The sequence below is a fragment of the Pristiophorus japonicus genome, chromosome 13 (genome assembly GCF_044704955.1).
Source record: "Pristiophorus japonicus isolate sPriJap1 chromosome 13, sPriJap1.hap1, whole genome shotgun sequence".
In the NCBI taxonomy this organism is placed as follows: Eukaryota; Metazoa; Chordata; class Chondrichthyes; family Pristiophoridae; genus Pristiophorus; species Pristiophorus japonicus.
This window is the reverse complement of record NC_091989.1, coordinates 23,108,594-23,131,952: the sequence shown is the minus strand read 5'-3', so window position 1 is coordinate 23,131,952 and position 23,359 is coordinate 23,108,594. Positions and strand designations below refer to the sequence as shown.

Below are 23,359 nucleotides of genomic sequence, written 5' to 3'. Positions count from 1 at the left end.
TTAGCACCCTATATTTTCCAGCACATAGTAATGCACACTAACTTCTCAAATACATCACAATACCACATAATATGCAGCATAAAGTGTCAGCTGTGGTTCAATGGGCAGCAACCTTGCCTCAAAGTTAGAAGGTTGTGGACTCAAAGCCCACTCCTGAGACTTGTTAAGCTAGGCTGACACTCCAGTGTAGTATTGCACTGTCGGAGGTGCTGTCTTTCGGATGAGACATTAAACTGCGGCCCCGTCTGCTCTCTCAGGTGGGCGTAAAAGAACCCATGGCACTATTTCGAAGAGGAGGAGAGTTATTCCCAGTGGCCTGGCCAATATTTATCCCTCAATTAACATAACAAAAACAGATTATCTGGTCATCATTACATTGCTGTTTGTGGGAGCTTGCTGTGTGCAAATTGGCTGCCCTGTTATCTTACATTATCACAGTGACTACACTTCAAAACTACTTCACTGGCTGTAAAGCACTTTGGAACATCCCGACGTTGTGAAAGGTGCCGTAGAAATACAAATTGCTCTTTCTTTTATAACTAAGGTGACAACTCATCAAAGGATTGTTGAATAAACTTTGACCAACTCCAGCTTCTATAAATAAGTATGATAATGTCACAATACAGTTTACGGATTTGTTTGACGCACTTACTGGAAATGGTCACATCAGAGTGAAAGAGTGTCTGGAATTAATTGGTTCGTTAAGCACAAATCCCAGAATGCCATTGTGCAACCTCACAATTTGTTTATTCAGCAGGGCAAGAGTTACTGACTATGCAACACGACAGAGTAGCTGTTTATTCAGCACAGTAGAGATTAAGGATATAGCTCATTGCGCCACATCACATATACTGGATTTCTGCCGTCTTTACAAAATGATGGATTTTAACAAAACTGCTACCTACAATTTACCCGATACGATGACTCATATTTGGCATCAGAGACTGGTGAAAGATTGACGGATTTGATATGAAAACTGAAGTCTTATTCTGAATTAATACATAATTCTTAACCAATCTGGAGTGACTGCTATATCAAAGATAAATTTATGAATGAAAAGGTCAGCTAAGCATCACTAACCAGCTGTTTTCATATGCTATAACTTTGCGCAACAGTCTGCTGCTTTCAAGAGAAAAAAAAATAATTTTCTTCATTATCTTTATATCTGTTAAAAATCTAGTGTCGCAAGCCTTTTATATACCTTCCTGTATCACGCTATGGAAAATTCATACATTGTATGTATAATATAAAAAAACTGAAAAATGCTATTTAAATATGAACATTAGCATAATTTGTTGAAGCAGCAACCAAATTGATGATTTTAGAAAAAATTGTATCCGCCATTCTTTCTCCCTCAGCGACTGAAAAGTCTCATCTCCAAAAGAAGGTTTTAAGCAAATTAAAACAATTTTAAAAGTTGCATATTTCACAATGTGATTAAATGTACCCATTGAATTGTCTTTTGTCTTTATTAAAGGCTTTGCTCAAAGTTTTTACTTCAAGGCCTCAGCCTGTCAGAAGCCTCGGTTTCAACTAGAAATTCATACCGTAAACAGTTGGAGAGAACTTGCAACCACCTCTGAGCACTTGACGCATGCAGTTTACAGAAATTCCCAGCCAGCTCCTGTAGGAGGGGGTGTCTCTTATCTTTTGAGGATTTGAGTTGTCTTGCTTTTTACAAAAAACTTTGGAATAAACTGGAGGTTGAATGTATCAAAGCTTTATTTCAGGCAAGTGATGACACTTAAATTTTGTAACAAATACCGCTTTCCATTATGAGCTGCTTAGAGCCTCCCTGATAAAGTGCAACATCCCCAGTGACATCTGGCCAAAGACCACCCTAAGTGAGGAAATGCATCCGGGAGGGCGCTGGGCACCTCAAGTCTCATCGGCGAGAACATGCAGAAATCAAGCGCAGCCAACGGAGTGTGTGGCAAACCTGTCCCACCCACCCCTTTCTCTCAACGACTGTCTGTCCCACCTGTGACAGGGACTGTGGTTCTCGTATTGGACTGTTCAGCCACCCAAGGACTCATTTTAAGAGTGGAAGCAAGTCTTCCTTGATTCCGAGGGACTGTCGTCAAACTCTTTGTGCAGTAAAGGGTAACTTTTAAACTTCTGCACTCCCAGTGTGTACCTGGAGCACAGAAGCTGAAAATCTTCCCTGAAATGTTTTACGACGGGAATACAAAAAACAGGAACTGGCAGGCGATAGGGAAATCTGTGGGGACCAGAGCACCAATGGGCAGTACAAAGGAAGGGAGGGAGTTGTTGCGCGATGGCAGATTGGGAAGAACTTGGGCGGGGAGACGTGATCAGGAAGCTAGGTTGGGAGGGAGGTGGTCAGGAACTCTTGGGCGGGGGGAGAAACTTTGGCAGGGGGAGGAGATCAGGAACTCATGCTGGGGGGGGGGGGAAGGAAGAGAAGAGGTAAGTCAGGCACTTGGGCGGGGGGGGGGGGGTGAGGGTGAATGTTAGGGTAGGTCAGGAACTTGGGCAGTGGGGGCAGGAACTTGTTTGCAGGTGGGAGAAGGTCTTAACCCTCGAGGGTGAGCCCTGTCTGTTCTAAGTGAACTCTGTTGTATCTAGAATGAACACGTCCTTATAGAAATGCAAGTCCAAGTAAAAAGAAAAACTTGCATTTATGTAGCGCCTTTCACGACCACCCGATGTCTCAAAGCACTTTATAACCAATGAAGTACTTTTGGAATGTAGTCTCTGTTGCAAGGTGGAAAACGCACCAGACAATTTGCGCACAGCAAGCTCCCACAATCATCATCATAGGCAGTCCCTTGAAGCGAGATGACTTGCTTTCCACTCAAAAAGTTCACAGGTGTTTCAATGAAGGACCTAATATTCCAGGTCCAAAACTAAATCTTGAAGGGTGGAAGATGAAACAGCAATGCGGTAATGACCAGATAATCTGTTTTAGTAATGTTAATTGAGGGATAAATATTGTCCAGGACACCGGGGATAACTCCCTTCTCCTTTTTGAAATAGTGCCATGGGATCTTTTACGTCCACCTCAGAGGGCAGACGGGGCCTCGGTTTAATGTCTCATCTGAAAGACAGCACGGACTTGAACCCACAACCTTCTGACTCAGAGGCAAGGGTTCTACCCACTGAGCCGCAGTCGATGCACAATATTTATAATCCTTTCAAATTCTACTCTCCTGGCCTAAAATGCCACAGCTTGGTTTTGTCTGTAGCACTGTAGCCTTCTGGAGTGAGAAGGTTGCAAGTTCAAGCCCCATTCCAGGACTGTCACACATAATTTAGGTCAGCACCTCAGCGCAGTACTGAGGAAGTGTTGCATGGATGCTGCATTTGCACACACAAGGTGATGAACAGATAACTTTTTAAAAATGTGCCCAAAGTAAAGTGCTTTGGGAATTGCGATAAGATGCTATAAAATGCAAGTTCTTTGCGGAGACCTCTAAATCAGCCTGCAGCTCACTCAATAGATTATAGTATATTGTAACTTGTCACTTGTTTTATTTCACCTCTGGACTGATGGCAATAAAATTGCAAGGAAATAAGTTGTTTTCCTTGAAGTACTTCACCAAAGGCCTTCTCAGTCACAGATGAAGCAAGAAAAACAAAGAGACAAAAGGGGACAAGGTTTGACAAATGTGAGAGACTTTAATCACTCAGTTGAAATTAAGGTGAAGAGAAGTTAGAAAAAGCAACACCTACAAAAACATTCTCACCATTTGAAATATTTCATGGAAAGTGCAAACTGTCTCGGGGTGCATTGCCACAATTTTTCCTTGAACACAGCAGTAAGTTGTTGAAAAATAATCTTTTGAGTTAATATTAATAGTGATTAAATTTTATCACCATAACAGGTGCTCTGCAAAGAAAAAGTCCCAACAGGCAAAAGCAGATTTATGTTAATCACTGAAACATCTTGCTCCATTTGCTCAATATTCATGTCTGTTGCAGCATACAACTTTCAACCATTAGTGTCTTCCAGCACTTCAAAGCTACCAGAAAATTCTGAACATTCAGGTTTTTAAACCATTGGTTTCAATAACATGGTTTTCTCAGAACCGTATCAATCAATCCCAAAGTTTCACAAACTGCAGACAAGGCTCCTAGACAAGATGGTCAAGGAAAAAGGCAGCATCATTCTTCGTTTGTACCGGATCCAGAGGGATACACAACAGGGAAGTTAAATTACAAAAGGGCTTCTTTGTAAGTGAGACCAAGCATTCCACCATCCCAAAATGTGCATTTATGTAAACGCACGGATTATCTGTGCTCACTGTGCAGCAGTAGTCGCACGTGCACGCCAGCGACTACTGCGGCACACGCGCACGCCAGCGACTACTGCGGCACACGCGCACGCCAGCGACTACTGCGGCACACGTGCATGCCAGCGACTACTGCGGCACACGTGCATGCCAGCGACTACTGCGGCACACGCGCACGCCAGCGACTACTGCGGCACACGTGCACGCCAGCGACTACTGCGGCACACGCGCACGCCAGCGACTACTGCGGCACATGGCAGCGACTACTGCGGCACACGTGCACGCCAGCGACTACTGCGGCACACGTGCACGCCAGCGACTACTGCGGCACACGCGCACGCCAGCGACTACTGCGGCACATGGCAGCGACTACTGCGGCACACGCGCACGCCAGCGACTACTGCGGCACATGGCAGCGACTACTGCGGCACACGTGCACGCCAGCGACTACTGCGGCACACGCCAGCGACTACTGCGGCACACGTGCACGCCAGCGACTACTGCGGCACACGCGCACGCCAGCGACTACTGCGGCACACGCGCACGCCAGCGACTACTGCGGCACAGTGAACATAGATGGTGGAAAGAAAAAGTGGTGAATTTTAATTTCAATGAGGATTAGCAAAATTAGCAAAAGGAGGGAGGCCATTTAGCGCAGCTCAACGGGCTGGATTTTCGGGTCGTTTGCGACCGGGTTTTGACCCTCCGCGATGAAAAATGGGGCGGTCAGCTGCTTTGCATCTGGGCACAATCCTCAGGTCAGTTTTTGCGGCGGTGCTTCTAAGCTGCGCCGGGTGTGCAACGGCTCGTATTGTGACACCGGCAGAAGTTTCGCCAATCACCCGACCCGTACGCCCTGAAACACGCTCCCGATGACCACCGGGGAAAACACAGCGGTGCAGCCCTGCCGGCGGTGGTGAGCTGTATAAACTGCAAAGGATTATTAAAGTTTTTATGTGTTTATATTTTTGCAGCAATGTGTGGCAAGGGTGTTGGCAATGTTTTTTGAATGTTTGTGAAATTATTTTCTTCCCCTCCCTAGGCCTTTCTCGGAACACTCCCGGCCCCACACTAAAGTTGGTGAGGTTCCCGTTTTTGCGCCGCAAAAGTAGTTCAATGTCTCCCTTTGCGCACAAGGCCCAAATGACGAAAGTTGCTCCACAAAGTGCAAACGTTAATCGGGCACTAAATTCCTGCCCCGTCTCCATCGCGAAAACGGCAAAGCCGAAAATCCAGTCCAAAGTAGACAACATCTTAAAAATCAGAGTAGGGATTAATTGTTAAGTTCCTAGGCTGCTGTCGCCCAAGATGATGGTCTCAGACAGTGAGTGAACATGCTGCTGCACACTTCTAGCTCCAGAATCAAAAGGAAGTAAATGTGCATTGGGTGGCAAAGTGGCTTCGAGTGCCCTTCACCTCTAAACCAAAGGACAGGCAAGCTGCACTCAACCCATCTACCTTATCTGCAGATTTACATACCGATTGCATATGTGGAGATCCTATGCTTGTATAGAACATAAACATCAGCATGGACCAGTTGGACCGTATGGCCTGTTCCTGTGCTTTCCATTCTATGTAATTCTATGTATGTAATTCAACCCGACACTCACCACTGAGCGAGTGCCGCACTATCTACGGTGCAATTTTTTGAATGAAACATTAAACCAAGGTCCCATATGACTGCTCTCATGCTTCAGGTAGATTCCATGGTAATACTCAACAGAATTCTCCTGGGGTCTGGACCAGCAATCATACCGCAACCAATACTCCCACAATCAGATTAGCTGGCCATTCACGCTATTGTTCGTCATGGGAGCTTCTTGTATGCAAAACAGCTGTCACGTTTGCATACATTGGGTCCAAAATTCCATATGGACTATTTTTTGGCGCAGTTTTTAAGAGGTACGTCCGATTTTTTTAGTGGTCCGACTGCGCCAAGAAATATGGTTCCAAATTTCGCTGGCATAACCTTTCATTTTGGAGCGGCACAGACGTCCTTAAGCTCTTTGGATGGAGCTTAAGGTCTGCGCCGAAAAACTGAGGTTACCAGGGTAACGAGGGACGCTGAATTTATCCTGTAGTGTCATTGCTGAGTTTTCTCTCCCCAAGAACTTCTATTTTCAGAACAGGTGTAAGCATTCCAAGAGCCTAATTTGTTAAAATTGATTTGTCGCTTTGTAAACTCAACCATGACCCTGTGATGCCCCACCCGGTGCCCGCTGCTTCTATCCCAGGCCGAAAGGCCCCCGCACCTGCCCGCTTCTATCCCAGACCAAAAGACCCCCGTACTGGCCCGCTTCTATCCCGGGGAAAGACCTCAGCACTGGCCCGCTTCTATCCCGGGGAAAGGCCCCCACACCGACCCGCTTCTATCCCAGGGAAAGACCTCAGCACTGGCCCGCTTCTATCCTGGGGAAAGGCCCCCTGCACCGGATGCTTTTATCCCAGGGAAAAGCCCCCTGCACCGGCCCGCTTCTATTCCGGCCCCCCCCCCACCCTGTGCCTTGTCTTCAGCTCCGCTAAATCAACGGTGTCTTCTCTCTGCCGATTTCCTTAAGTTTAGGTAAGGTTTTTCAGAAGGGCGCAGTTTTAGAAAAAAAATCGTACTTGGCCAAACTCGCTTAAATGGCCAGAAATGGTGCACCCGGCAGGTTCCGCCCCCAGTGATGTAAAAAAAAAAAATCGGGAACTAAAAAAAAAATTGGAAGTACCTACTTTAGAATGGCGCAGAAACTTTGGCGAAACTTGCAGATTTTAGTCTGCTCAAAAAAAAAGTGTAGGCCAGAGAAACGGCGCAGAATGGTGGTGAAAATTCTGCCCATCACTGCTCTGCAAAGCAATCCAGTATATGGGGAGCATTGATAGGTGTGAGAACTGTAATAAAGCACTATATAAACAAAGTCCATTTCTTCTTTTACCATTAATCCAGCAGTAACTACTGAAGGGGAACTAAATGTCTTAAATCCATTAGAGATAAATGTAGTTGACAAACAAACGCACCATATGATGACTACAGAACTACAGAAGGCAAATGCATTTCTTCACACTGAACATCGATTCGCAGGGGCGCCCCAGCACAGCTTATTAACCTTTAGGATCATGTTATAATTTAGATGAGAATAGCTTCACTCAAATCTGATGGCAGATCTCTCGAAAATTAGCCAGAATTTTACAACAAAGGAGTTCATTTAAGAGCCAGCCTTGTCTCACGATCAAGTGCGAATCTCCCCACTGTTGAACTGGCTCGTGCTCTATTTACAGGGGATATTGCTTGTCCCAGAAATATGGATAAACCAGATAAGAACAAGTAGTATAGTGGCAGGAAATGGTTTGACTGGCTGGAATCTGTTTGCTGCCTACCGTTCACATTATTTCTGGAGTCAATACCCAGAATTCCCTCCCTAAACCTCGCCATCTCTCTACCCCTCTTTCCTCCTTTAAACCACTCCTAATAGTTCCAATAAGCTCTATGTAATATGGTACTAAAGTTTGACTGATAACGCTCCTGTGAAGTGCCTTGGAATGCTATACTGCATTAAAGGTGCTATATAAATGCAAGTATTTGTTGTTACTCCCAGTTTATGCTTAATAATTCCCATATGAAGCTATTCAGCTGACTAATCAAAATAAAATGTCAAAAATCTATACGGGTGAATTGTGAAGTCATTTTTATTTTAAGTTATGGTATACTCATTATTAGGGCGTCACTGACTTGTCACTTTTCCCAGATTTAGTGGACATCAGTTAAATTGAATAAATCAGGGCAGTATGGATCACATAAAAGGCTTGCACACTGTACCTTTTCTGTGAATTACAAGCAGACTGATTTCCAAGAACATTGAGCTGCAGTGCACCCCACTGATCTAAGGTGACCTTGCAATAGTGTGGGCCATCCCATTAATCACCTATTAATGACCCAGACATCTTAACAAAAAGCCTCAGAGAATGTGCAAATAGCTTATTCTCTAAAGATCCCTTGAACAGGCTGATGTGTCAAGTTTGTTTCAACAGCATGACCGATCACTCACGATAAGATCAGCACTGTCGCCATCAGGTGCATGCGCACTCCTTCTTCCGAGATCACTGTTCACAGTTGGAGTTCTCTTCATTGATAAGATCTCGCATGAGCGCTTGGATCACCAAATGGGTCAGCTGGCTATAAACATCTGTCACGGTGCAACTACACTAGAGTATCTTTTCCCACTTCTATTCTGCCGAGTGCCAGACTTGAATTATTTTCTTCTTGTACCTCCTTACGTTCCCCCCTTTCTATCGCTAACCTCCTCCAGCTCTATAACCCTTCAATGCGCTCCTCCGATTGTGACCTCTTGCGCATCTCCGATTTTAAATCGCTCTACCATTGGCGGTCGAGCCTTCAGGTGACTAGGCCCCAAGCTCTGGAATTCCCTTGCTAAAACGCTCTGCATCTCTACCTCTCTCCTCCTTGAAGACGCTCCTTCAAGTTTTTGGTCATCTACTCCCAAAAGCCATTTATATACAAAAATTGTGATTTATAAATTTTTAATGAGCAATTGGGCAAGGACATACTTTGACTGTAAAATTCAAATCTAGTCTTCAAACATAAATGAGTGCACTGACAAATTCACAGTGTGTAAAACTCCATATTAACACACAGATAATAAAACATATGATCTGGATGGACTTGAAAGAGATTAAGAAAATCATTGCGTGCAACAGTGAAGATACCACTCTGAGATTAAAAAGGATCCTCCAGCACTACTTCTGCAAAGACCAATACCTTTTTCAATTAGTGCATCAAAACAACAAACATAGACAATTATTTTTCAAATCCACCTGCAAACAAGACTACTCTTGCCTGCCACTTGGGCAAAATCCTAATTACACATCAACTGTATTTGAGATTCTAAATCTGAAGTCTGACACCTTTCTCTCAATTCACTGGCTCACTCCAAAGAATTACCACTCTTAGTATCAAAACGAGTCATACCCTGAATAAGATCGGAGTGGAGTTATCTTTTAGTTTGTAGTCTAATATTGACAAGAAAGAAGGATTCTAAAACAGATGCACAAAGTCACAATGCTCAGAACTGAGGACGGAGCACAGTATAACTGGTGCTACACTGACCAGGTGGAAGATTACAATAGACACAAGTCACATTGTCTGAAGACAGTGGCTGAAACCTCAAATCATTTCAAATTATTCAAAACATTGGAATTTGCTTCATGCCTCCCATGTTACAAAATCCCCACAATCTGCTCTCTAAAAGACCACTTATTCCCATTCAATGGTCTGTTTATTACCGGATTCCTAGAGTTATTCCTCCACTACTATGCCCAGCAATCCATTCCAAGTGTTGGACAGTACGTGGGAAGTACTATTTCCAGTCAAATAAAATATGGCAGCACTTCAGCTAAAAGTCACCGTATTTTGCTCCCAGTATCTCCAACGTCTGGTCACCATGTAGTACAGTGATGTTGAATTGTTACGGTCTATAGTTTGTCTTCAGAACATGCAGCTGTTTCACAGCTTGCTTTAAGAAAATTCAAAAAACCCTCCACCACACTGTTTTCCTCCAATACTGTAAATGTGGTATAATTGGTACCACGTTCAAATTAATATTTAACTACTTGCCTGCCAGTAGGAAGGTGATCAGACAGGTCTCTTTTGGCATGTAGAGCTTCAGTCGGGAGCCACTGAAGACGTATTCAACGACAGCCTCTGAACGTCCGGCTCTCTGCAGGAATGGCAGGAACTGCTTGGCTTTCTGGGTGTCCTGTAAGCAATAAAACATGAAGTTACTTGGGGATGTATGTGTAGACTGAGCACCATCAGCAGAACATAAGGGGAGAGAGCACTGAATGCCAATCAAGAATGAGAACCCTGGCTGAGTTTCTCTCCTTAGACTGGGGAAACTGAGACAACTCCAGGCATGGTAGAGACAACACAGACTGCGATCAAACCAGTGTTCTTCCCCATCAGTGCAGTTCAGCACTAGACCGCACTACACAGTTGGCCACTAAATTTGCCGACAGTCACCACACATCAAAGGTAATTCATTCTCAACAATAAGGTACTACATAAGTACAAGACTTTCAAGAACCAGAGGAGCCAACCTACTACAAGATCTTAAGCTCGAAGAGCAATATTGATATTGAGTTCAATAACTCTCTGAACATAACAATAAAACAATGAAGCAATCAGCTCAGCTTCCTGCAAGTGCCCATCAACGGACCAGAGGATTAATGACTTTATCCATATGACACGAGACAGAGAATCTATCCTGTTTCAGATCACAGAAATCTCTTTTATATATTTTTTATACCGGTTTCTAGCCAAACCTTAATTGTTACAGCAAGGTAGCTGCTGGGAGTGAATTAAGAACATAACATAAGAAATAAGAGCAGGAGTAGGCCATTTGGCCCTTCGAGCCTGCTCCGCCATTCAATAAGATCATGACCTCAGCTCCACTTCCCTGCCCGCTCCCCATAACACTTTATTCCCTATTGCTCAAAAATCTGTCTATCTCTGCCTTAAATATATTCAAGGACCCAGCCTCCACAGCTCTCTGGGGCAGAGAATTCCTTGGATTTTCAACCCTCAGGAGAAGAAACTCCTCCTCATCTCAGTTTTAAACGGTTGGCTCCTTATTCTGAGATTATGTCCCCTAGTTTTAGTTTCCCCTATGAGTGGAAATATCCTCTCTGCATCCACCTTGTCGAGCCCCCTCATTATCTTATGTTTCAATAAGATCACCGCTCATTCTTCTGAACGCCAATGAGTATAGGCCCAATCTACTCAACCCATCTTCATAAGTCAAGCCCTCATCTCCGGAATCAACCTAGTGAACCTTCTCTGAACAGCTTCCAATGCAAGTATATCCTTCCTTGAATACGGAGACTAAAACTGTACGCAGTACTCTAGGTGTGGCCTCACCAATACCCTGTACAGTTGTAGCAGGACTTCTCTGCTTTTATACTCTATCCCCCTTACAATAAAGGCCAACATTCCATTTGCCTTCCTGATTACTTGCTGTACCTGCATACTAACTGTTTGTGTTTCATGCACAAGGACCCCCAGGTCCCTCTGTATTGCAGCACTTTGCAATTTTTCTCCACTGCAATTATAATTTGCTTTTCTATTTTTTCTGCCAAAGTGGATAACCTCACATTTTCCCACATTACACTCCATCTGCCACATTTTTGCCCACTCACTTAGCCTGTCTGTATCTCTTTGCAGATTTTTTGTGTCCTCCTCACAATTTGCTTTCCCATTCATCTTTGTATCATCAGCAAACTTGGCTACATTACACTCGGTCCCTTCATCCAAGTCATTAATATAGAATGTAAATAGTTGAGGCCCCAGCACCAATCCCTGCGGCACCCCACTAGTTACTGTTTGCCAACCGGAAGATGATCCATTTATCCCGACTATGTGTTAGTTAGCCAATCCTCTATTCATGCTAATATATTACCCCCAACTCAGTGAACTTTTATCTTGTGCAATAACCTTTTATGTGGCACTCTATCGAATGCCTTCTGGAAATCCAAATACACCACATCCACTGGTTCCACCTTATCCACCCTGCTCGTTACACCCTCAAAGAATTCCAGCAAATTTGTCAAACATGATTTCCCTTTCCTAAAACCATGCCAACTCTGCTTGATTGAATCATGTTTTTCCAAATGTCCCGCTATTGCTTCCTTAATAATGGACTCCAGCATTTTTCCAAAGACAGATTTTTAGGCTAACTGGTCTACAGTTTCCTGCTTTTTGTTTGCCTCCTTTTTTAAATAGGGACGTTACATTTGCGGTTTTCCAATCTGCTAGGACCGCCCCAGAATCCAGGGAATTTTGGTAGATTACAACCAATGCATCCACTATCTCTGCAGCCCCTTCTTTTAAGACCCTTGGATGTAAGCCATCAGGTCCAGGGGACTTGTCTGCCTTTAGTCCCATTATTTTACCAAGTACTACTTCATTAATGATAGTGATCGTATTAAGTTCCTCTTTCCCTATAGCTCCTTGATTATCCACTATTGAGATGTTTTTAGTACCTTCTACCATGAAGACCAATACAAAAATATTTGTTCAAAGTCTCTGCCATTTCCCTGTTCTCCATTATTAATTCCCCAGTCTCATCCTCCAGGGGACCAACATTTACTTCAGCCACTCTTTTCCTTTTTATGTACCTGTAGAAACTCTTACTATCTGTTTTTAAATTCCATGCTTGTTTACTTTCATAATCTATCTTCCCTCTCAATCATTTTTTGAGTCATTCTTTGCTGGCTTTTAAAAGTTTCCCAATCCTCTGGCCTCCCATTAGTCTTGCCACATTGTATGCTCTTGTTTTCAATTTGATACCGTCCCTTATTTCCTTAGTTAGGCACGGATGGTTATCCCTTCTCTTAGTCTTTCCTTCCCATTGGGATATATTTTTGTTGCGGGTTATGAAATATCTCCTTAAATGTCTGCCACTGCTTATCAACCGTCCCATACTTTAATCTATTTTCCCAGTCCACTTTAGCCAACTCTGCCCTCATACCTTTGTAGTCTCATTTATTTACGCTTAGGACACTGGTTTGAGAACCAACTTTCTCACCCTCCAACTGAATTTGAAACTCAACATGTTATGGTCATTCATTCCTAGAGGATTCTAAGAAAGATTTTCTGTTGTCATAGTTTTTCTGTAGTCAGGGAAGGTGGGATTGACAATTCTGCTCACTGTGTAAGGTGTCTGCTTCAGAGGGAAGACAATTCACCCATACTTCTGGTGTTTTATTAATAAGGGTTATAAGATGCAAAATCTACCTGGATGGAGGAGATTATTAATATATATCAATTATCTATACGTACAGTGCACATGGAGAGCATGCGTGTGTGTGCACGGAGCCTGGTCTCCAATCATCTTGGATCCCCTTGCCATTGGACCAAGACCTTGCTCCGTCAAGTCAGTGTGTTAAGCTAGTGTGCAACGAGCACCCCACGTTAAAATAATTCACGCACAAGCATCTTCCACCCTTTAGAATTTTGAGGATGTAACCAGTAGAGTGGACAAGGAAAACCTGTGGATGTGGCGTATTTGGACTTTCAAAAAGCTTTTGACAAGATCCCACACAAGAGATTAGTGTGCAAAACTAAAGCACGTGGTATTGGAGGTAATGTATTGACATGGATAAACAACTGGTTGACAGACAGGAAGCAAAGAGTAGGAATAAACGGGCCCTTTTCAGAATGGCAGGCAGTGACTAGTGGGGTACTGCAAGATTCAGTGCTGAGGCCCCAGCTGTTTACAATATACATTAATGATTTAGACGAAGGAATTGAATGTAATATCTCCAAGTTTGCAGATGACACTAAGCTGGGTGGCAGTGTGAGCGGTGAGGAGGATGCTAAGAGGCTGCAGGATGATTTGGACATGTTAGGTGAATGGGCAAATGCATGGCAGATGCAGTATAATGTAGATAAATGTGAGGTTATCCACTTTGGTGGCAAAAACAGGAAGGCAGAATATTATCTGAATGCTGACAGATTAGGGAAAGGGGAAGTGCAACGAGACCTGGGTGTCATGGTACATCAGTCACTGAAAGTTGGCATGCAGGTACAGCAGGCAGTGAAGATGGCAAATGGCATGTTGGCCTTCATAGCGAGAGGATTTGAGTATAGGAGCAGGGAGGTCTTACCGCAGTTGTACAGGGCCTTGGTGAGGCCACATCTTGAATATTGTGTACAGTTTTGGTCTCCTAATCTGAGGAAGGACATTCTTGCTATTGAGGGAGTGCAGCAAAGGTTCACCAGACTGATTCCCGGGACGACAGGACTGATATATGAAGAAAGACTGGATCGATTAGGCTTATATTCATTGGAATTTAGATGAGCGGGGACCTCATAGAAACATAAAATTCTGACGGAATTGGACAGGTTAGATGCAGGGAGAATGTTCCCGATGTTGGGGAAGTCCAGAACCAGGGGTCACAGTCGAAGGATTAGGGGTAAGCCATTTAGGACCGAGATGAGGAGAAACTTCTTCACTCAGAGAATTGTGAACCTGTGGAATTCTCTACCATAGAAAGTTGTTGAGGCCAGTTTGTTAGATATATACAAAAGGGAGTTAAGTGTGGCCCTTACGGCTAAAGGGATCAAGGGGTATGGAGAGAAAGCAGGAATAGGGTACTGAAGTTGCATGATCAGCCATGATCATATTGAATGGTGGTGCAGGCTCGAAGGGCCGACTGGCCTACTCCTGCACCTATTTTCTATGTTTCTATGTTAAAATGAATTTCGGGACCTGGCCCGCATTGGTCTCATCAGTCACCTTAGAACTCATTTTAGTGTGGAAGCAAGTGATCCCTGATTCCGGGGGACTGCCGAAGAAGAATATGGAGCACCTCTGATTCTCCATCAGGGTTGCTCACTATTGTGCAGCCAGATTTAAAGACACTGATGTTAATTCAGTTCAGATTTTAAGCATGCATAGGACTATTTAAAAAAAAAAATCTCCTTTACCTCAGAACTATAGATCCAAACCAAAGAATAAGTATTTTTCATTTGTTTTTATGTACAACAATGTTGTGGATCTGGTCATAAGGTCCACAAAGAACTTTAAAGCACTTAATATTTTACAACGGTCAGGTCATATCCAGTGATTTCAGCTTCAAAACAACCAGTTACTCAATATTACCCTCATCATCTGCCCCCTAAACTGCCTACATTAGCATTACAAAATCTGAAATTAAGTATTTTACAATAGCCATACAAACACGTACAACATACAAAGTAACAAATTGTAGCTGAAAGGAAATTACTAGTTTTTCCCAGAACAGCCTTCAATGGCTTTTCCAATTGAAATCGGCTTTCTGTAATAGGACAATTTTTGACCCAAAAACAAAAATTTCAGAGAAGTGCATGGTTGACAGTAAACTTGCAACTCAAGTATCCGTGGGTGGCACTCTCGCCTCAGAGTCAGAAGGTTGTGGGTTCAAATCCCACTCCAGGGTCTTGAGCACAAAAAAAAACAATCTCGGCCGACACGGAGCGCTGCACTGTCGGAGGTGGGATTTTTCGGATGAGACGTTAAACTGAGGCCGTCTGCTCTCTCAAGTGGACATTAAAGATCCCATGGCACTATTTTCAAAGAAGAGCAGGGGAGTTATCCCCGTTATCCTGGCCAATATTTATCCTTCGATCAAAAAACAGATTATCTGATCACATTGCTGCTTGTGCCATTTTTCCTACATTACAATACTGATTACACTCCAAAAGTACTTCATTGGCTGTAAAGCGCTTTGAGACGTCCATTGGTTGTGAAAGGTGCGAATCTTTCTTTCAAGTAACTTGAGAGAGGGGGGTCAAGTTTCGGGCCGCGCCTAGAACGGCGCAGCCCCGACATGGACGCCCATTTTTCGCGCCTAAAAGCGTGACAAAAATGTACCTTGCAGTAGAATGTCGTGCCGGCAGCCCTGCGCGTGCACGCAGTAGCCCATAAACATTGGCGCTCGGCCATTTTTAAAGGAACTTGAAGAAAAGTGCTCATTTGTATCGTGGACCTCTGGAAAGGCTTGGGATTGAATTTTGGTGATGTTTTGGTGTCTGAAGGAGTGCTTTTAGCAGCACTGTTGAAGAAATCACCTGCTGAAATCAGTGACTGCTGCTTTTTGCTGCTAAACTTCCAGAACAGGTGCTGCATAGGTGCATGCAAAATAAGGATTGTGTGTTTTGAAAAATAAGAGTGTTCATTCAATACAGCAATGGAACAACGTCCACCAAGAACAAAGAATTTCTTGCATGAGGAAGTGGAGATACTAGTTAACGTCATTGAACAGAGATGGCAGGAGCTGGATACCAGCAACAGAAGTCGCATAAAAGTGCCACCCAAAGAAAAGAAGAAATGCTGGAACCAAGTTGCAGAAGATTACTGCGCAGTGGTGCATATACCATGAGATCTGGAAGCCAGTGTAAAAAGAAATGGCACGACCTTGGTCAAGTAGTTAGTGTAATTAATATTTTCATTTTTTAATGGAATCGTAATTGTAAATGTGACTGTGTATGTCTCACCCTGCAAAAAGACACACTCAGTAAAAAGTTATATTTTACTCTTTGCAGAAGAAATTGACCCACAACAAAAGGGAAGCAACTCGAACAGGAGGAGGCATGCCCAATCTGCATCCACTGACACCCTTGGAACAGAGGGTAGCTGCTATGATGAGTCGTACATGGAGAAAAGCAATCAGTACAACACAAGCTGGGCCCGCACGCGAGGAAGAGGGTAAGTCCTGAAAATGTATCGTGGCCCTTCAAATCAACCTGCTGCCTGGCCTGCTATGTGTGAGAGTACTCATGCCACCCATCCTGCCCCCTCCCTTGCTGTTAAACATTTGACTGTTCTGATGTATTTTGCAGAACATGATGATGATGATGATGATGACGATGCTGCTGCTGCCAACCCTGAGGATCCTGAAGATACAGAATAAGAACCAGTACAACCAGATGCAGACGATCTAGAATGGATGATGGCGGCGATGACTGAAATGTCTACACGGGAAAGCTTCCAAATTAATGTTTATGAGCCCCCATTAAGGGGCATCAGAGTTTCAACCCCTTGCATAGGTTCTGGTTCCACCTTCCATGGTTTTGATTCTGATGTTGCGGGTCCCAGTGGTGCTACTGGTGTAATGCAGCAGTTTACAGCCAGTACCACCGTCCAAGCCTGCGCCTCCCACTCGCATAGGTTCTGGTTCCACCTTCCATGGTTTTGATTGCGACGTTGCGGGCCCCAGTGGTGCTGGTGATATAATGGAGTAGTTTACACCCATTCACCCACCATCCCAGCCCACGGCTCACACTCGAGTGCTGCCATCTGGAACACCAAGCGTCCCACCATCCCAGCCCGCGCCTCTCTCTCTCTCGTACTACCGTCTGCAACACCGAGCGTCCCACCGTCCCAGCCCGCGCCTCCGTGTAGTGGTGCCGTTTGGAACACCGAGCGTCCCATCATCCCTGCCCGCGCCTCCCAGTGTAGTGGTGCCGCGAGGCAGACCCAGGCAGAGGAGGAGAAGGAGAAGGAGATTGGAGACACGTTCTCATGAGATGCAGCGTGCAACAGATGCGGCTCAGGTTGTGGCATTGGGTATGGAGACCAATGAGCTTACCCGATCACTCATCGGTAGCGTCAGTGCAGTGGGTGAAGAGGTGACATTCCTGACGGGAGAAATAGTAGTAATGACACGGGAACTTAGGGAGGGAATGTCCGAGGGAGTGCAATCGACGGCACAGGCCATCGGGGAAGGCATGCAAGCAACAGCACAGGCCCTCATGGAGATAGCTGCTGCAATAAGGGCATACAGCCCGGCCAATCAAATGACACCCCCATGAAGAAGTGAACATTCACTGAGATGTGGATGAGAGATGGTTGCAGCCTTTCGTTGCTGCTTTTGTTCTTGTTCTTGATGCAGTAGCGTTTTTCAAATTGAAATTGTTTTGTAAGTTTTGTAACTTTACAACATAAGTGATCTTAAGGTTTTTAAGTGATCTTATAGTGTAAATGCGCTCTCATTTCGTATCTTATTTAATTTTGCAACTAAAAAGTGATCCTGAAGTTTAAGTGATCTTGAGAGTGTAAGATTTTCCAATTTGAAATTATTTTGAAAGTTTTGTAACTTTACAAGTTTATAAGTGATCTTAAAGTTTTTAAGTGATCTTCAAGAGTCATATTAAAAAGTAAAGTTTGCTACAACAAATATTTTATTACAGTGACGTTAACTTTTCAATAAAATATTTTTTCATTCAAACTGAATCATGTTCCATTAACACAACACAACATAGGAACAACTCCAAAGAATAAACATGTCCATGTGCAACAGTGGTCGCAGAGCCCTCAGGCATCAGTAATTGAAGCGTTTACGGATGAGCTGCTGGCGCAGGCTCGAACAATCGTTAAAGGAGCACGATGGACGGCCTTCCTCTGACCTCGTGCTCCGGCATCAGGCACTTGCATGCTTTCCTGATCGTCGTCATCATCCACATCCTGCTCTTCCAAAATACTATCAGGCACTGGACCCTCACGTGGATCTTCTGGTTCCACTACCAGCTCCTGCTGCCTCATGATGGCTAAGTTATGGAGCATGCAGCACACAACAGTGAAGTGACCGACAATCTGAGGAGAGTATTGCAAGTGGCCTCCGGAATGGTCCAGGCATCGGAAATGCTGTTTCAATATGCCAATGGTTCTCTCAATGATGCTGCGCGTCGCAATGTGCGCCATGTTGTATTGACGATCAGCTTCTGTCCGTGTCACGCGTAGGGGCGTCATGAGCCAGGTGGTCAGGCCGTACCCTTTGTCTCCCAGTAGCCAGCTCTGCCCTTCTAGCTGCTGCTCAAACATGTCAGATATAACACTGTCGCGTAGGATGAACGCATCATGGGTGCTGCCAGGGTATCTCGCATCGACTGACATGATGTGCTGCTTGTCGTCACACACGAGCTGCACATTGATGGAGTGGAAACCTTTTCTATTCCTGTACTGCTCGGAATCCTCCAGAGGTGCTCGCAAGGCTATGTGTGTATAATCAATGCAGCCCTGTACCGTTGGGAAGCCGGCAATCCTGAAGAAGCCCACAGCCCTCTCATAGATCGCTTGTGCGGTCATTGGGAAATTGATGAAGTCATTCCTCTGCGCACACAGTGCAGCCGTGACTGGTAAACGCAGGCATGTATTGCACTTTGACACATGGCGCACACATCTCCAGTTGTAGCCTGAAACGATCCCGAGGCATAGAAGGCAAGTGCAGCTGTTACCTTCACTTCAACAGACAAGACAGTTGGCATTCTGCTTCTGGGCTGCAAATCTGCTCTCAGCATATCACAGATCTCAACAACAACTACTCTGTGGAAACGCAGCCTTTTGACACAATCAGCCTCGCTCATGTCCAGGTACGAGCGCCTGGCACGATATTGCCAACGTGGGTAAGATCTCCTGCCCATCAGCCTACGGGCTATGACGTTCCTGGTGCGGTGAGCTCTAATCAATTCTCTCCTATGCAGTGAATTGCTGGCGAACCATTGCATAATCCGTGGTGTTGACAATGCAGCACCCATTCTGCAATTACAAATTTAAGTTTCAAACTGGCTATCTGGCTGCCTCTCCCTGGCCCCTGGCTGAATTGCCTCAGCCTCCCTCGCAGCTCGAAGGCTGCTTGCTGTGTCTTCGGCCGTCGTCAGCCACTGCCCCTATCCCGTGGCCAAATGGCCTCAGCTTCCCTCGCAGCTCGAAGGCTGCTTGCTGTTTCTTCGGCTGCCGTCGAGCCACTGACACCGCCCCTGTCTCCTACATGGAAGGAAGGCCTGCCTGAAGCACCACAGCTCGAAGGCTACTGCTGCTTCTCCCAGGTAGGAATATTCAATATTCTTTATTTGCTTTGTTTATCATTTTTGATTCAGGATGGCTCTTTATTTGTATAAGTAAGGCTGTTGAATGCTTGTAAAATTTAATTACTCCCCTCCCGCCCCCCCCCCCCACCCCCCTCCCTCTCTCGTTCCCTACGCCTGATTTGTAACCTATGCCTGATTTCTAAGTGTCGGCAAGGTTTTTCTGAGCGTACAAAAATCTACACTTACTCCATTCTAAGTTAGTTTGGAGTATGTTTTCACTGCCTAAACTTTCAAAACAGGTGTAAGTGGCCGGACACGCCCCCTTTTGAAAAAAAATCTGCTCCAAAATGAAACTGTTCCAACTGACTAGAACTGGAGCAAACTAAATACCGAGAATTGCAATTTCTAAGATACTCCATTCTAAACCAGTTGCTCCAAAAAAAAAAGCAACTCAGGCCGAAACTTGACCCCTCTAGAGAGAGAGAGAAATGGACTTCACAGTCTCACAGCCATCAGGGCACAATTGTGGTTTCTATCCACAAGGTGTTGAATTCATTGTATAACCAAACACCTACAAGGAATCTCGCTGCTATCATTGGCTCTTAAGGTGTTTTTCCAGAGTTGTTGCTGCATGAAGATTAGATGCTTTAATGGCATATGGCATTATCACAAAGGGATAGACTGGACTTAGTCAAGAATATGTAAGATGGTTTGTAGCTTCATAGGAGATTGAAAATATTCAGAGGAAACCACTGCTTTCATTGATTTTCACAATATTTTTGACCAACAATTTGTTTTTATATTGTGCCTTTAATGTAGGAAAGCGCCAAGATGCTTCACAGAAATGGACAGCCAGAAAAAGCAGATATTTGGAGGGTGACTAAAAGCTTGGCCAAAGAACTCGGCATTAAAAGATGTTGTTAAAGGAGGAAAGTGAGGCGGAGAGGTTTATGAAGGGAACACCAAAGCTTCAGGCTTGGACACAACCGCCAATGGTTGGGTGAAAGAGTGGGAGATGTGTACGAGCCGAGAGTTGGAGGAACACAAGAGTTCCTGGAGGGTTGTGTGGCTGGAAGAGGTTACAGATACAGGAAGTGGCATAACCGTAAAGGGATTTGAACACAATGAAAATTTTAAATTTGAGGCATTGCTGGACTGGGAGTTAATGTAGGCCAGCAAACAAGGGGTGATGGACGAGTGTGACTTGTTGCAGGTTAGGATAAGGGTAGCAGAGTTTTGGATGTGCTCAAGTTTATGGAGGGCGGAGGATGGTAGTCTGGCCAACCTATTGCTTCACATGAGGCTCAAAGCTAGAAGTAGCAAAGTGCGTGGCTGAACATTGGATTCTATCCAGTAAATAAACTCTAGCTTCAAAATCTATGCAAGGATAGATGGGTGACTTACTGACCATTACTAGCTCAAAAGAGGAGTCAACATCCTATTAGGCATCTTTAGTATAGACGGGAGCATAAAATCACAGACATCGATGGACTAAGTGAGTGGGCAAAACTGTGACAGAGGCATTTCAACGCAGGCAAGTGCGAGGTCATCCATTTTGGACCAAAAAAAGATAGTTGAGTATCTTTTTTTAAATGGTATAAAGCTTGAAACAGTGCAGGTCCAAAGAGATTCAGGGGTCCATGTACACAGATCACTAAATAATCAGAAAGGCTAATGGAATGTTAGTCTACCTAATTAGAGGGCTAGAATATTAAAGGGAGGAAGTTTTGCTCCAGCTATACAAAGCCCTGGTTAAACCACATTTGAGTACTGTGTAGAAAGGATGCATTGGCCTTGGAATGCAGATTCACCAGAATGTTACCAGGGCTTCAAGGGTTACATTATGAGGAGAGATTACATAAACTAGGTTTGTATTCACTGGAACATAGAAGGTTAAGGGGCAATTTGATTGAGGTTTTTAGGATTTTGAAAGGAATTGATAGGGTAGAGAGAGAAACTTTTCCAGCTGGTGGGAGTCAAGGACAAGCAGAAATTCGAGAGAAAAGTTAGAAAACACTTCCACTCCCTTTAATTTTGGTTTTTGGGTGCGCAGCCCCTTTAAGCGTTTTTTTCCCATTTGAAAACTGGTGAGCCGGCGGCACGGGAGCTCCAGAGCACTGCACGGGAACATTGGTGGTGGTAGTGTGGAACACTCCCATAAAAATCAGTAGATACTAGCTCAATTAATCATTTTCAATCGGAGATTGATAGATTTTTGCTAGCCAAAGGTATTAAGGGATATGGAGTCAAGGTGGATGGATGGAGTTAGGATACAGATCAGCCATAATCTCAGTGACTGGCGTAACAGGTTCGAGGGGCTGAATGTCCGACTCCCATTCTTCTGTTCCTATGTTTATCAGTCTTGTGTTGGATGGAATCGTAAAGGGATGGCCTCCCAATGTCCATTCCAAGTATTTCGAAGCGAATTTCAGCAAATAATATGGATTTGGTGCCAGACATGTGCAGGGATCTAGTACACACTGCTTGCCATCTTAAACAAGTAACTAGCCACTGGAATAGGAAGACGGCTTCTCCCAAGGGATCCTTAAAGGTGCTGCTTGGAACATACAAGGGGCATCAGCTCCAATTTTTGATTCATAGTTATCTACAGTCAACTCTCTGGATCCACCCCCACTAGGTTCAGATAGCCCTACAAGCCAATGTCCGAATGGGTAAGGTGATTCTGGCTCAGTCGTTGGTTAAACTCTAGTAATACACCTGTGCTATGCACTCTTGGGAGAATCCTAAAGCTACCCTACACCTAAGCTCTCTGGAATTGGCCAAACATGTTGACCATCTTTATAGGGAGTCAGCACACACTCTAATGGGCAAAGAATGCTGGTCATTGCGGATTTCACAGTAACATGGTTCGAGCACATCAAGACACCTGGCCAATAAAAAATATCTCTGCCAATGTGGTCGTGTTCAGTCACTCTTGTTTCCTTCCTCCCTAGTAACTCACTCACAAAGGCCAAGGTGATTGCTTTGAGACACATCCTATCATTCTGCCACATGGTCACTAATGCAGCTTTAACATGAATATAATGTTTTTTATTAAAGCTGCAGAGCCATTCGTCTCTCTGCCATGCCACTCTCACCTGTGGCTATAGAACTGAGCTAACAGTGATAAAAAGAAAGCATACAGATTATTGATCATGCATGGCAGGATGTGCCTGGCCATCAGGCTGGACCAATCCTCAGCTTCATTAATTACCAATTATCACACACCTTTAGATTCATTACTGTCACTGTCCTACATTTTCCAACCTCAATTTCACTATATTTTTATTTAGCATGAGTCAGTCCGAAAGTGGAAATATTCTCTCTCTTCTCTTCCTTCCCTGCCCCCCAAAGTAAGCTTACTGGAGCATAGATGTATGAATCCAGAATGACTTAAAAAAATTGCCTCATCTTTAGTTAGAGCAGACATGTCTCTAGAATAATGTTTGAGTAGCCTTTACATAGAGTTCCCAATGCAGCTTGAACAAGATTAATTGTAATAAACCTTTCGTAACATAACCATGCTATCAAAATTGCAGTAACCAAATGCAAATTTCTTGATGAACCTGCAGTAATGACAGCTGTTAGTTAGTCCTCGAGTGTGAACAATGGTATTATGATGCATCAATGACATGGAACGTGCAGGCAACCACCACCTGCAATCCAGAGCAAATTCAAGGCAGTTCAATTAAAAAGATTTGCATTTACATAGTGCCTTTGACAAACTCAGGAGCTCCCAAACGCTTTACAGCCAATG

At 44.3% G+C, this 23,359-nt stretch overlaps 1 protein-coding gene across 1 annotated transcript in view; it reads right to left on the bottom strand.

Annotated features, from left to right (window-relative positions):
• Positions 1-23,359, bottom strand: part of snd1 (staphylococcal nuclease and tudor domain containing 1) — a 1,067,139-nt gene that overhangs the window by 641,818 nt on the left and 401,962 nt on the right. The window contains exon 15 of the mRNA XM_070897262.1: positions 9,871-10,012. Within this exon, the coding sequence (XP_070753363.1) occupies positions 9,871-10,012 (142 nt within the window). The remainder of the gene's footprint in view (positions 1-9,870; positions 10,013-23,359) is intronic.